General features: G+C 43.9%; 1 protein-coding gene across 9 annotated transcripts in view; it reads right to left on the bottom strand.

The window, feature by feature from the left end:
• ZMYM2 (zinc finger MYM-type containing 2) overlaps positions 1–13,290 on the bottom strand; it is a 189,113-nt gene that overhangs the window by 71,341 nt on the left and 104,482 nt on the right. For all 9 annotated transcript variants that reach the window (XM_084649446.1, XM_084649445.1, XM_084649452.1 and 6 more), the window contains one exon: positions 6,536–6,652. In XM_084649446.1, coding sequence (XP_084505572.1) covers positions 6,536–6,652 — 117 coding nt within the window. The remainder of the gene's footprint in view (positions 1–6,535; positions 6,653–13,290) is intronic.

Raw genomic sequence — 13,290 nt, 5'->3', positions numbered from 1 at the left:
TGTGGTCCCTATCTGTATCCCACACGTTGGTACACGTGTACACCATATGCCTGAGTCCAGAAGTTTTTCCAAGCAATCTCCCCTTGTGCTCCTGATGAAGGGTATAAGGGGCAGTGCGAATTGACGCCGCTCCAGTTCCTCCTTTTACTGCAATATAATCAAGTCTGAAGTAGAGGGGAAGGAGGGCAGGCAGTTGAATATAGAAAGGGGCCACATATTTCAATAAACCTCCAGTTACTGTTAAGTAACCACCTCTTCTTCTTTGAGTGCTGGTCCCTATGGGTATTCCACACATGGGTGACTTGCAAGCAGTGATCAGAGTGGAGGGGGGTGCGCAGATGCTGGTAAGAAGAAAAGGAGTACTTGTGGCATCTTAGAGACTAACAAATTTATTTGAGCATAAGCTTTCATGAGCTACAGCTCACTTCATCGGATGCATGTAGTGGAAAATACAGTGGGGAGATTTTATATACACAGAGAACATGAAACAATGGGTGTTACCATACAGACTGTAACAAGAGTGATCACTTAAGGTGAGCTATTACCAGCAGGAGAGCGTGGGGGAACACACCTTTTGTAGTGATAATCAAGGTGGGCCATTTCTAGCAGTTGACAAGAACATCTGAGGAACAGTGGGGGGGGGGGGAGAGAGAAATAAACATGGGGAAATAGTTTTACTTTGTGTAATGACCCATACACTCCCAGTCTCTATTCAAGCCTAAGTTAATTGTATCCAGTTTGCAAATTAATTCCAATTCAGCAGTCTGTCTCTCATTGGAGTCTGTTTTTGAAGTCTTTTTGTTGAAGAATTGCCACTTTTAGGTCTGTAATCGAGCGACCAAAGAGATTGATGCTTCTCCAACTGGTTTTTGAATGTTATAATTCTTGATGTCTGATTTGTGTCCATTTATTCTTTTACATAGAGACTGTCCAGTCTGACCAATGTACATGGCAGAGGGGCATTGCTGGCACATATCCCATTGGTAGATGTGCAGGTGAACGAGCCTCTGATAGTGTGCCTGATGTGATTAGGTCCTATGATGGTGTCCCCTGAATAAATATGTGGACACAGTTGGCAATGGGCTTTGTTGCAAGGATAGGGTCCTGGGTTAGTGTTTTTGTTGTGTGGTGTGTAGTTGCTGGTGAGTATTTGCTTCAGGTTGGGGGGCTGTCTGTAAGCAAGGACTGGGCTGTCTCCCAAGATCTGTGAGAGTGATGGTTCGTCCTTCAGGATAGGTTGTAGATCCTTGACGATGCATTGGAGAGGTTTTAGTTGGGGGCTGAAGGTGATGACTAGTGGCATTCTGTTATTTTCTTTGTTGGGCCTGTCCTGTAGACGGTAACTTCTGGGTAACTCTTCTGGCTCTGTCAATCCGTTTCTTCACTTCAGCAGGTGGGTATTGTAGTTGTAAGAACGCTTGATAGAGATCTTTTTGTGTTTATCTCTGTCTGAAGGGTGGCCCTGGGAGAATTGACAGGATGAGGTTGAAGTCCCACTGAAGCCTGGACTTGATGATGGGTGGGAAGTTTCTGATCAAGCCTTTCATAAAGAGTACCGTCATCAGATGCATGAAGATAGAGCACCTTCTTTCCCCTGGTGTAGGGATGCTAACTATTGTTAGGTGTACACAAAGTGAACGAAGGGACAAACCTCGTGCTTTTAGGGCGAGGAAATAGGCAAGGATAATCAGAATGTCTACCGTGGTGAGGGAATGGTGGTGGTGGCACACGCAAGAGAAAAAGGTGCATCATTTAGCTTGGTAGTATGTTCTTGAAGACTCTTTCCTGCTCTGGTTAAGGAGTACCTGGACTGAGGCAGAGTCTGAGCTTACTATGTCCAACACCCATCCAAGCACCAAGCCGTGAGGTGGAGTGAGCTTGGGATGGGAAACCTGAGCCTCCCATGGTCTTGTGTCAGGAGAACCTGAAATGGGCTGATCCTGATGGGCGCGTGTGTGGACAGAACTGTCTTGGCCAATAGGGCATTAGGAGGAGGATGGTGGCTGCATCTTGGCAAATCTTCCAGAGAACGTGTGGTCCGAGAGGAATGGGAGAAAAGACATATCAGAGTCTACCCATCCAGGGAAGCAGGAGAGCATCGCCCTATGAGTCACTGCCTATGGCCACACTGGAGCACTATTTGGGCATCTTTCTGTTCATCTGGGACGCAAACAGGTCCCATAGGGGAGTACCCCACTGCGCAAAGATGTTGGTCAGACCTGTGTAATGTATTTCCCATTCATGATCTATGTAGAGACTTCTGCTTAGTCTGTCTGCTAGGGAGTTCTGAGCAGCTGGGAGGTATCCGGGCTGTATGGTAACCTGATTCCTGACACACCAGTGGCACAGTATGACTACCTCAAAGCAGGAGGGGGACAAGATCTCGCTTCTCCCTGTTAGTTTATATATACCATCATGGTGATATTGTCCGATAGGACTTGTAAGCAGAGGAAACGTATGAGGGGAAAGAATGCCTTGCAGGCTAAGTGGACTGTTCCGAGTTCCAGCAAGTTTACATGCAGCCTAGTTTCCCATGGTGTCCACATCCCCTCGGCTGCATGGCACTTCAGGTGAGTACCCCATCCTGTAAGGGAGGCCCTTGGTATGGAAGAGCTGAAAGGGATCCCCACCATGACCTTGGCTGGGTTGGACCACCAACCAAGAAAGGCAAGAACTTCTGAGGGAACAGTGACTCAGGAGTCAATGTGGTCCCTGGTTGCCTGGTAGGTTGAGTGGACCCAGACTTGTAGGCACCACAAGTGGAGCCTGACAAAAAATGTCATATGTGCATGAGGCCATTGTACAACTAAGATTTCTAAACTACAGAATAACTATTTATAGCAAATATATACAGTAACTCTTCTAAAGATTACAAGAGCGAAGGGGAACAGGGTTCTGACTCAGGCCATGTGGCAATAAGCGGGAACTGGAGTGGTGTTGACCTGCACCACCCCTTATACCATCAGGTGAAAGCATAAGGGAAGATACTGTGCATGTGTGGGTCAACAGACACTGCTTGGAAAAACTTCCAGACTCAGGTGCATGGCGCATATATGTACCCATGTTTGGGATACATAGAGGGACTAGCACTTGAAGAAAACACATTATTGAGAAATTTGACCAAAGTCACTTGGGCCCTCATCAAATGAGCCACCAGTCTCCAAGGAGATGTGGTCTGAGCAACGCCATTTGCTGTCATAATGCAGAAAGTAATTTAACTATGTGGAAACCTTTTGACCCTTCATCAGATCTGCAGAAGAGACAAAAAGTTGAGGTGATGCCTTAAATGATCTAATACCAATGTTCATCTCATATCCAAGGAATGAGGATGGTGTTCATTCACATCTGAGTGAGGCTTGGTGCAACTGTGACACCACTTTTGGATACAGAGGTTCTACTATTAAGGCTTGCAGTTCACTAACTCTCCTCATAGAAATTATAGCTTTTTATTTTTATTGCTGTCTTTTGGCAAAGGGGAGACAGAGCAAGTTGCTAGTGGCTCAAAATGGAGGACCCATGAGGGAAGCCAGTATAGTACTGAAGTCCCACAAGGCAATCATTGAGGAGGAGGAGGACAACACCTTTTAGAAAGATAGCTATCACGGACTTGGAAAATCCCAACTTCCCTTGCATCAGAGGATAAAGTGCTGAGCTCAGGCTGATAGACAGATCTGAGGACCTAAGTTGTAACAGGTAATCCAAAACTTCTTGAATATGTGGTAGCATCAGTTGAATTCCCCAAGCCAATGACCAAATTAGGTAAACCTGGGAGAAGGATCTCTCCTACAAAGTAGGACTTGCTGCACTGCTTGAGAACACTGTTCTTCCTCCTCATCTAACCATGCAGTACCCACGCGATTAGGTGCAGACTGCTTGGTGCTTGATACCATATCTGACCATGGTGTTGTGTCAGTGGGTAAGGAATGAGGGGGAGAGATCTGGGAGGTTGAACCGACAGATTGTGAAGGTTAGAAAATCAGCACTGTCTCAGCCAAACTAGTGCAATGAGTATAACTCTCACATGATCCAACTTCAGTTTGAGAATAACATGAGGGACAAGTGGGATCTGGGGGAGTGCATACATCAGGGCCAATACACAATTCAAATGGAAGGCATTGGTTAATGAGCCAGACTGAGACACCCCCCCCGCCCCGGAGTGCAAAATTGACTGCATTTCTTGGTGTCTTTCATCGCAAACAGGGCAACTGTCTGAATGCCCTATTCTTTGAAACTGGATCTCAGCATATGGCCCTTCACAGACCACTGGTGACTTTGGGAGAAATTCCTGCAGAAATGATTGACCAACCGATTCGGTGAACCTGGTAAGTGTGCAACTGTGGGAATGATGTCTTCCTCGATGCAAAAATGTCAAAACATCATGGCTTCCTGACAGAGCTGGTTGGAATCGACTCCTCCCTGTCTGTTCACATAGTACATTGTAGTGGTATTGTCATTAAGTATGTGAATCGCTGCACACCCTTGATCTAGTCCCAAAAGGCCAGGCACACATTGTCAATCACTCAAAGCTCCAGGACACTGATATGAAGGGAAGCTTCCTGTTCAGTTAATACACCCCTGTACTTTCAGTGTCCCTAAATGCATCCTCCAACCTATTGTGGAGGCATCAGTAACTATAGTCCTGGTCACTGGAGGACAGGCGAAGGGAACACCTTTACATACATTGCTCTGATCTCACCACCACTGTAAAGACTTCAGAATCACCACTGGCACTCGGACGTGCCTGTCTAAATTTGGGCAACAGACCAAATTCAGCTATGATTGAAGAAGACAAAAGTCACAACACCACACACTGGATTACGTAAGTGCCTGCAGCCACATGACCTGAAGTTGAAAGGTGAGATTGCAGGTACAGACACAGGCAATGAATTGTTCAGTATCATTCATGCAGGAGAAAAGCCCTCCAACTCGTAGAGCCTATTGGGCCCCGCTTAACTTGATTTTTTTGTTGACATTAATTTTGACTTTCCTTTGTTCAAAATTAGCCCCAGCCAGACTAAGAGATCCAACATTAACTCAATGAGACAGAGGACTTGGTCTTTGGACTTGTCCCTCACTAGCCAATCATCCAGGTCCTGGAAGACGTGAATTCCCATCCTCCTGACAGGCCAAAGGGGATTACTGTGTTACTGATAATGTTGGCCTACCACTATGAATCTCAGAAACTTTCTATGGCTTAGGAAAATCTTCACGTGGAAGTAGGCATCCAGAAGATTGAGGGCAGCAAACCAGACATTCTGCTCTAACGTTGGGAGAACTGTAGCTAAGATTACTATACGGAATCTTATATTTTTGATGTACTTCTTGAGACCTCGGAGGTCCGGAATATGTCTCATCCCTTCATGGTGTTTTGGGGATCAGGAAATAATGGGAGCAGAATCCCTTTCCCCGACGTTGAATGGGATCTTCCTCTACTGCTCCCGAAGTGTAGAGTCTCGATTTGCAGTAGAAGCACTGACTGATGAGAGGGTTCCCTGAAAAGGGACAAAGTTGGGGTGTGTGACAGGGGGGACAGACAGGAATTGGATGGCATAATCCAGTCCTACCATGCTTAGAATCCATACATCTGTGGTTACTGTTTCCTGAACACTGTAGAAAAGGGACAAATCTGTCCCTAAATGGCAGGAAAGTGGAATGGAAGTTGACAACTGGTATGTTGACCTCCACAGGAAAGCCAATTTGACTGCTTGCCTAAAACTGATCGACTGCTTGTAAAAGGAACACTTCTCCTTAATATGCCCTTCTCCAAGGCACAATACGCACTAATAATGGGGACTGCTACTGCAGATAACTACTTCATAGGAGGAACAGTGCTTGTGAAGGCATTGCTCCAGGCAAAAATCAACTATTTAACAATCTAACTCTAGGGGTCTACTACTAACTGTAATTACATATTAAAGAAACCACAGAGAAAACTCTCAGACAACAATATATGAGGTAAATACCTCATGAAATGCTTAAACTCAAGCCGTGGGTGATGACAAGGAACTGAGGAGGGTTAGGGCAGCACCACCTTCAAAAAGCCCTAGGAGCTACAAGAGGCCAAAAGCAGCATGCACCACACAATTGATATTACTAAGCAAAGTTCTCCAGCACTGGTACACACACACACACCTGAGTGGAATACATATCTGCAACTACTCAAAGAAGAAGCAGGCTTCAACCTCTACAGCTGAGGTAAGAAAAGAGAATTACCTTTTACTTTAAATTCTAGATCCTTTTTGCTATCTATAATATGGTACTTGAGTGCATTCACATGTGCACGCACACACTCTCGCAAAACCTTTTGATTCTATCAGTAAAACACAAATTTAATTATAGGTTTAACATTATTAATATCCAATTTTTGCTAATTAAAACATTAAAAAAAAAGTTATGCAAACTTTAAGGACTACCCCACTATTAAGAGGTACACATTTAAACATATATAGGTTACTTATGAAGGGGTTTTTAAACCTATTTGGCAAGTACACGTAACCACTCCCTACTTCTGCTTCAGTATTATCAAGCAACTTACCTCCCACTCCAGTACTTCTGGCTTTGAACAAAAAGAACCTTTGCAATAATTGCATTTCAGTTGAATGTCACTTGGAGACACAAACTGACCATTGGTTGAAGACTGCACACTAAGAGTCTGAAAAATATAAAAACATACACACATCACTGTAGAAACTATGTTCTACAAATTTACATTTTTCTTAATTAAAATATATTTCATTAAAGTTACACTGTTAATGATAATATAGGTTTTTATATTATTGAATTTAGGAGCTTTCCTTGTAGAAGGCACAACGGATAACCCTTTCCACTTCTGATTGATTCTCTCCACCTCTCTCAATTGCTTACAGGTGTTTTCCCTCATCTTCACAATCTCCTACTCTTGCTCGTTATAATCCATTTATTTCACCTATGATGATCTTCAGTCTTGTTTCTCCTACATTCTCATCTACTGTACTCAATGTTAAGGACCTCTTTAGGCTTCTCCTTGTGTGTATGCATAAAACTGAAGAGCACCCCCGTGCCTCATCACTGATCAGCTGACAATCAGTCATGTAGCTTGAAATAAACATAGTTTGATAGTTCTAGATGGGAATCATCATTTATATCAGAGGTTTTGTATGAAAGGAACTAGACAAAGCAATATTTATAAAGAACCCCCCCCCAAAAAAACACACCAAGGCAGATTAACACTACCCTGCCCTCAGGCACAAGTCTGAGAATGGAGAAGCCATATATATCGTGTCTTAAATGGTCAAACTTAAATGGTCTCCATTCTAGCAGATCAGATGAGGAAACAAATGCCAGAGTAGAGGGCCATCTACTGAGAATACCCTGCACCCAGTTTCCAGAAAAATCTGGAAATACGTGCTGTGTCCCAACGGGCTCAACTGCCATGGCAAGAAGAGGCACTCACTCAGGTAACCAGATCTCACGCCATTTAGGGCTTTTAGATTCAAGGAGACATCGTGTATTGCATTTGGAAGTGTACAGAAAGCCAACATCACAGCTGAAGAACGGATGTAAAATATTCCCTGCAGTAAATACCACTTTGATGAAAAACTCCGTTCTATACCAGAAGCTTTCCATCGGTCTTATAGACCCATTATGGACATCAGTCTTTGCACATCACTAAATCAACCACCAACTAGATTGGCATATTCTCTGTGCTGTGATCATGCCAGAGTCTCAATCAAAGGTGATCACAGAAATCTGAGATACCACTAGCTTCCCCACACCCACCTTCTTAATAGCCTTTCCCAATAGGGATAGATTATAAACAGGACAAAAACAAGTTTGAAACTTTTTTTATTTTAGTTTTAAGTAGGGAACTAATCAAAGTTTGGGATAAGCTTTAACCTCAAACAATAATGGACTCATTACCACTGCTCAAGCTGATTTCAAAAGTCATGCTGGTCCAGGGTTTAACACACATTTCTCAGGACAGCTCTCCTTGAAACTTGGAGTTCACAGATGTGCTTCACTGGCATAAAAATGGCACATCAAGTAACATACCAACATACACTGGTCTGGTGCAAGACCCAACTTTACACAAGTGTATCATCAGGAGTTTGCATGAGTTTTCATACTGGTGCACTAATGTAGGTGAGGCCTCAGAGTAAAACTGGCCTAACCTCAAAAAGAAAAGATCATCTTTTGTTTCTTCAGACAACATCATTATAACTTGAACCCAGTGCAACGTCCACAAACAGTACTCCGTACAAGCATTTCAGGGCCTCTGAATCTTCACACCTGTCACATTATGTCCTGCACAGATCTCTGCAGTATTATGTAATAGGTTTATTTAAACTTGATCACATTTTGGCTTGTTCTGTTGCCTGCTTTAAATGGTTCTATTCTGTATTGGGAGCTGTGCAAGTGCTATGAAGAGTAGGATATACAACTTGCTACATCCTCATACTTGCAGATGTCAGGACAAAGTCATCAGCTCCCTCAGCACGTTACTGGACTGGTGACTACAATTTATTCTGATAAACAATCATGCCTTTATGTGTTGGTGTTCAAGGAGTAAAATAGTATGATTTTGTTTAAGTTGAGGTTTTCTTGTTCTGCTGATTTTTTCCTTGGTCTTATTACAGAAAATCCTCTCTTGCATGTTTCTCTCCAGAATCAAGGAAGGAGTAGTCTGAGTGTAGAGAGAAGATCTCTCTCTGGGTCCTTCAACTCCCGATTCTGTTCCTCTCCCCACTATCCACTCCTCCACTAAGTGCAGGGGAGGCCCTAAGGAGTTGCACTGGGTCGGAAATGAGCAGGTACTAAAGCAACATGCAGAGGGAGGTGGTTCCTTTTTATCAGAGCTTTGGAATATGGGAGATGTTGCTGAAACAGTTGACAGGCACTTGTGACAACCCCTAGGCAATAAAGTACATTAGAAATGGTATGTCCCCATAACCGCTGATTTTTTTTTAAAACAAAAATGACAATCGCTAAAAAGGGAGGGCAAAGGAATTTTTTTTTTAAGTGTTGAAGGTGATCGAAAAAACTGGTTATGTGGCTTTTTTGCTTCTTTTGATATATAAAAGTCCTGAAAGGATTTTATTTAATGTTCCCCTGCTCTTCTTCATGTATTAGAAATTCAAGTCCTGACTAGGCTGGAAGACTAATGACTGGACAAGTAGCAAAATGGTTACATGACAAAAGTGAAAATTAAAGAGCTGAGAACAGAGATTTTTAGGCAGAAAATTCAAAATTTGTTTTAATTAATATTTAAAGTTTAATTACTAATATTTTAGATAATAATGGAAATGGTTGTTTATGAGATTTAATATACACACATCTTCAATTAAAATACAGCTCACAACAAGCACCACAGAGGTCTACCAGAGATTGCCAGGGAAGACCAGAATTTACATTTCTAATATTTCTAAAATAAAGAACAAGCAAAGAAGAATTTTTTAAAATATCAAAATAATCCTTCTGGACATTTATAATACCTTATTTGAGCTCATCTATAAGACCTCTACCCCACTCACAATTTTTTTCTTCTTTAAGGTTAACTTCTGCCATGTGTTTACAATTGATCGAGTTTACAATTGATTGATTATTGTTTTTTCCCCTAACTCTGTCTATCCTTACATTGCAAGCTGCTCAAAGAGAACCTCCTTCTTGAATGTCTGGAAAGCGTCTAGCACATAGTGTATACTACACTTAGAATAAATAAAGCAGCAAAAAAAGGGCACAAGCCCATTTAAAAAAAATTTCCAGGCACCTTTATGTTATTTTTTATTAATATTTTTATTAGAGTTGTATTTTAAATTACACATTTGTTCCCTTCTTTGTTGAGCTGTCATCTGAGCCAACAATGGTCATGTTTCGTTGCAGCTGCTCGAGGGCTTTCCCTGAATACAGAGGACATAGGAAGTGCCAGGCACAGATGAGACCATCAGAGACCACAATCAGGCTTGCATCCAAGCAACTTAAACAGGTGACACAGCCAGTGCTCTGAGCTGTCAGACTGTCACTAAAGAGTGGAACAGGAACAGTCTTGGATTGCACTGGGAGAACTGAAGCACTAATACAATTGCTAAGCCCAGCACTTACATTCTACACTGGCACTGCAACTGGTGGAAGGTGACAAAGTGCTGAATAACATGGAAGTTAGAGTTGCTCTGAGCAAGGGCAGTTCAAACTGCAGTAGCAATTTTGCATATGGATGCATGTGTTACTGGGCTTCTAGGAGGTCCAAACAATAGATAGCACACCAAGTATTTCTGGTTTTGACAAAGCTAAAATGAACCACCCAGAAAGAATCAAATTGTTCCAATCAGTGAAATAATGTAAACGGAAAAAAAATCAGAGTACATAAAATGTGTCTGTTCCTTAGAAGAGCTAATTTATCAGTCACCCATCCACCCAGGATTGTTCCACAAACAAACCTCAACAACATTACAGCCAGTAGCGTAGCTGGGGAGGGGGGGAGGCGCTGGGTGGGGCAACGGCCGCTCCCCCACTAAGCAGAAGTGGCTCCTTTTTAAGTCCTTGGCGCCTTTTAAAATTTTTACTCACCCGGCAGCGCTCCGGGTCTTCGGCAGCGGTTCAGGGGGAGCAGACATAAAAAAAGGCACCACTCCCTGGTACTCACTCACTCGGGTCTTTGGCAGCATTGCGGTGGCGGGGGGGGGGGGGGGTGTCCTTCAGTCCCAAACACCGGATCGAGTGAAGGACCCGACGACGAAGTGCTGCTGAAGACCTGGAGCGCTGCCAGGTGAGTACAAGGGGGTGGCGCCTTTTTCTATCTCCACTCCGCCTGTTTTTTCCACCTGGCTACACCACTGGTTACAGCACTGGGAAAGAAAAAAACCTATGTCCATTACATCTTCAGTACAGGACCGTCAAATATTTTCTCCACTACTATCAGACTCATACCACGGATTTCCACCACCAGCATGCCACCCTCCCATCACACGCATTCCATGGCAGAGGATGAGAGAGAAGAGAGAGAACAGCATACTACCTGGCCACCAACAAAATGGGCAACAAGCTGCAGGATATTCTACTTAAAGAAGTCTGAAACCCACTAGATCCAGCACTCTCTAGGCACACTAGAAAACAGATGTCGAGACATGACGAAAGAGAAGACTATTTAAGAAAGGCACTTTACTCCCATTCAGGACTGAGGCTACTGGCAAGATGACCTTGCAAGCTCATACTGCAGCACCACATCTTCATAGAGAAGGAATTTCCAGTCTCAGTTTCCTCAAATCTCAAGTTCAGACAAAAAAAATCTTCAGTTGTCTCAGTGGACTTAATGGCAGCACAATGTTGGATGGAGACATTAATATGATTAGCATGTTTAGGATATATGGAAAGGCCTCAGACATTCTTGCATAGTGTTTCACCAGCAACCACCTACGGAACAGCCGCCTTAGGTAAACATGCTTGGTCTTCTCTCAGTCACAAGGACGAATGCTTACACTCAACTGCTCAAGGAAAGGAGAACAGTATTTATATATTAGCATAAATGCCATAGCATACACCTCAAGTGAACTGTTCAAATGCTTTTAATGTGTTACCAAGTAATTTTTATTTGGAAATGAAAGGATTATTCAAGAGAAGATACATTATCAGAGTGGGAAACATAGCAACCTACCTTAAGAGTAGAATGAAAGAATAAGATTGTGGATCAAAGGGATTTGATCAAAGTATCACTTTGCATTTTCTCTCTTAACGGTGCAGAACCACCCATGACCAGCAGAAATTAAAATCACTTGTGGAACCCTATATTCACTCCTTTCTGCAAAACTTTCAGCCCTTTACGATTAAAAGCAAACCATACAGAGTGGCTGGATGACAAATTGTTGGGTAACAGTTAATACTAATTCATGTCAAACTCATTTTAAATGAGTAAATCCCAGTTTGAGAGGATTCACTTAAAAAGGACTATTAAAGAAAAAACCAGGTACACTACTAGGCACATTATTACCTATTACTGTTGAGATGGGCAAAAGGTGAAGCTAAATTTACATTAGCCAACAGAAAATTCAGAGTATTGTATTAAGTCAATTATTTAATCCATCACATGATTTGTAGTACTGCTGCTCACATGGTTAATTAAACACGTAAATCCATCACCCATTGCTTGAAGCATTGCACATGCATTGGTGGTTGAGTGTCCCACACTTTTGTGAGGGAATCTCATATTTTGTGAATAAAATCAAGCAGATTCAGAATTAATTGCCTTTTTCCATAGATGAAAGGAAACATCTTGACTGAAGAGGGCAAAAAAAACTGGTTTCCTCTTCTTGAGTTCAGTGCCATGTAGTTCACTCTGGTATTAGAGATGCCAGGAATACTTCATGCCACAACCTGTGTTTCAGATCTCTGTCCTTCCTCTCTGAATATACCCCGAAGAGTGGAACATGGGTGAACTGTTGATAGATATTATCAACTCTTCCTTCAGAGGAGTTGGCTTCTATTAAGTACAGTAACTCCCCACTTAACATCCTCTCACTTAACGTTGTTTCAATCTTACGTCCCTGCTCAATTACAGAACATGCTCCATTTAAAGTTGTGTAATGCTTTGCTGTAACGTCATTTGGCTGCCTGCTTCGTCCACAGCTGGCAACCTCCCTATCAGCTCCCGTACACCCCGCCTCCCACTCCAATGCCTCCCGCCCGCCGGCAGACCCTGCATATCAGCGCCTTACCCCTCCACAACCCACCTACTGCCCGCGGCAATCAGCTGGCTTGCGGCATTCGGGGGGCAGGGGCAAGAGCGAGGACTTGGTGCGCAGACTCCCCCTCCCTCCCCGCCTCCTGAATGCCGCAAACCAGCTGATTGCCGCAAGCAAGAGGGGGAAGGCTGCGCTTCGAGTCCTCACTCCTCTCCCCTCCCTCCTTGGCCCTGAACACCGCAAGCCAGCTGATTGCCACAGGCAGGAGGGAGGGGGGAGAAGCGAGGACACAGTGTGCCTCCCCCTCCCTCCCCTGCCTCCTGCCTGCAGCAATCAGCTGGCTTGCAGTGTTCGAGAGGGAGGGGGAGCCTGCGAGCGGTATCCTCACTCCTCCCCCCTGAATGCCGCAAGCCAGCTGATTGCCGTGGGCAAGAGGCAGGAGCGAGGACGGGGCGTAAGGAGTAAAGGGGGAGAGGGGGAAGAAGAAGCGGGTGAAGGGTGGGGGTTTGGGGGAAAAGGGGTGGAGTGGGTGGGCCGAGGCTTAAGCCCCCTGCCCCTGGTGCTTGCAGAGTAGGGGAAGCTGCAGCTGCACAACATGCTTCTCCTAGCCTACAGCACCTTCAGCATCCTTGCCTGCCTC

This window comes from Lepidochelys olivacea, assembly GCF_965140295.1.
Source record: "Lepidochelys olivacea isolate rLepOli2 genome assembly, chromosome: 1".
Classification (NCBI taxonomy): domain Eukaryota; kingdom Metazoa; phylum Chordata; order Testudines; family Cheloniidae; genus Lepidochelys; species Lepidochelys olivacea.
The sequence above is the reverse complement of the archived record's forward strand: the minus strand, read 5'-3'. Positions and strand labels throughout refer to the sequence as shown.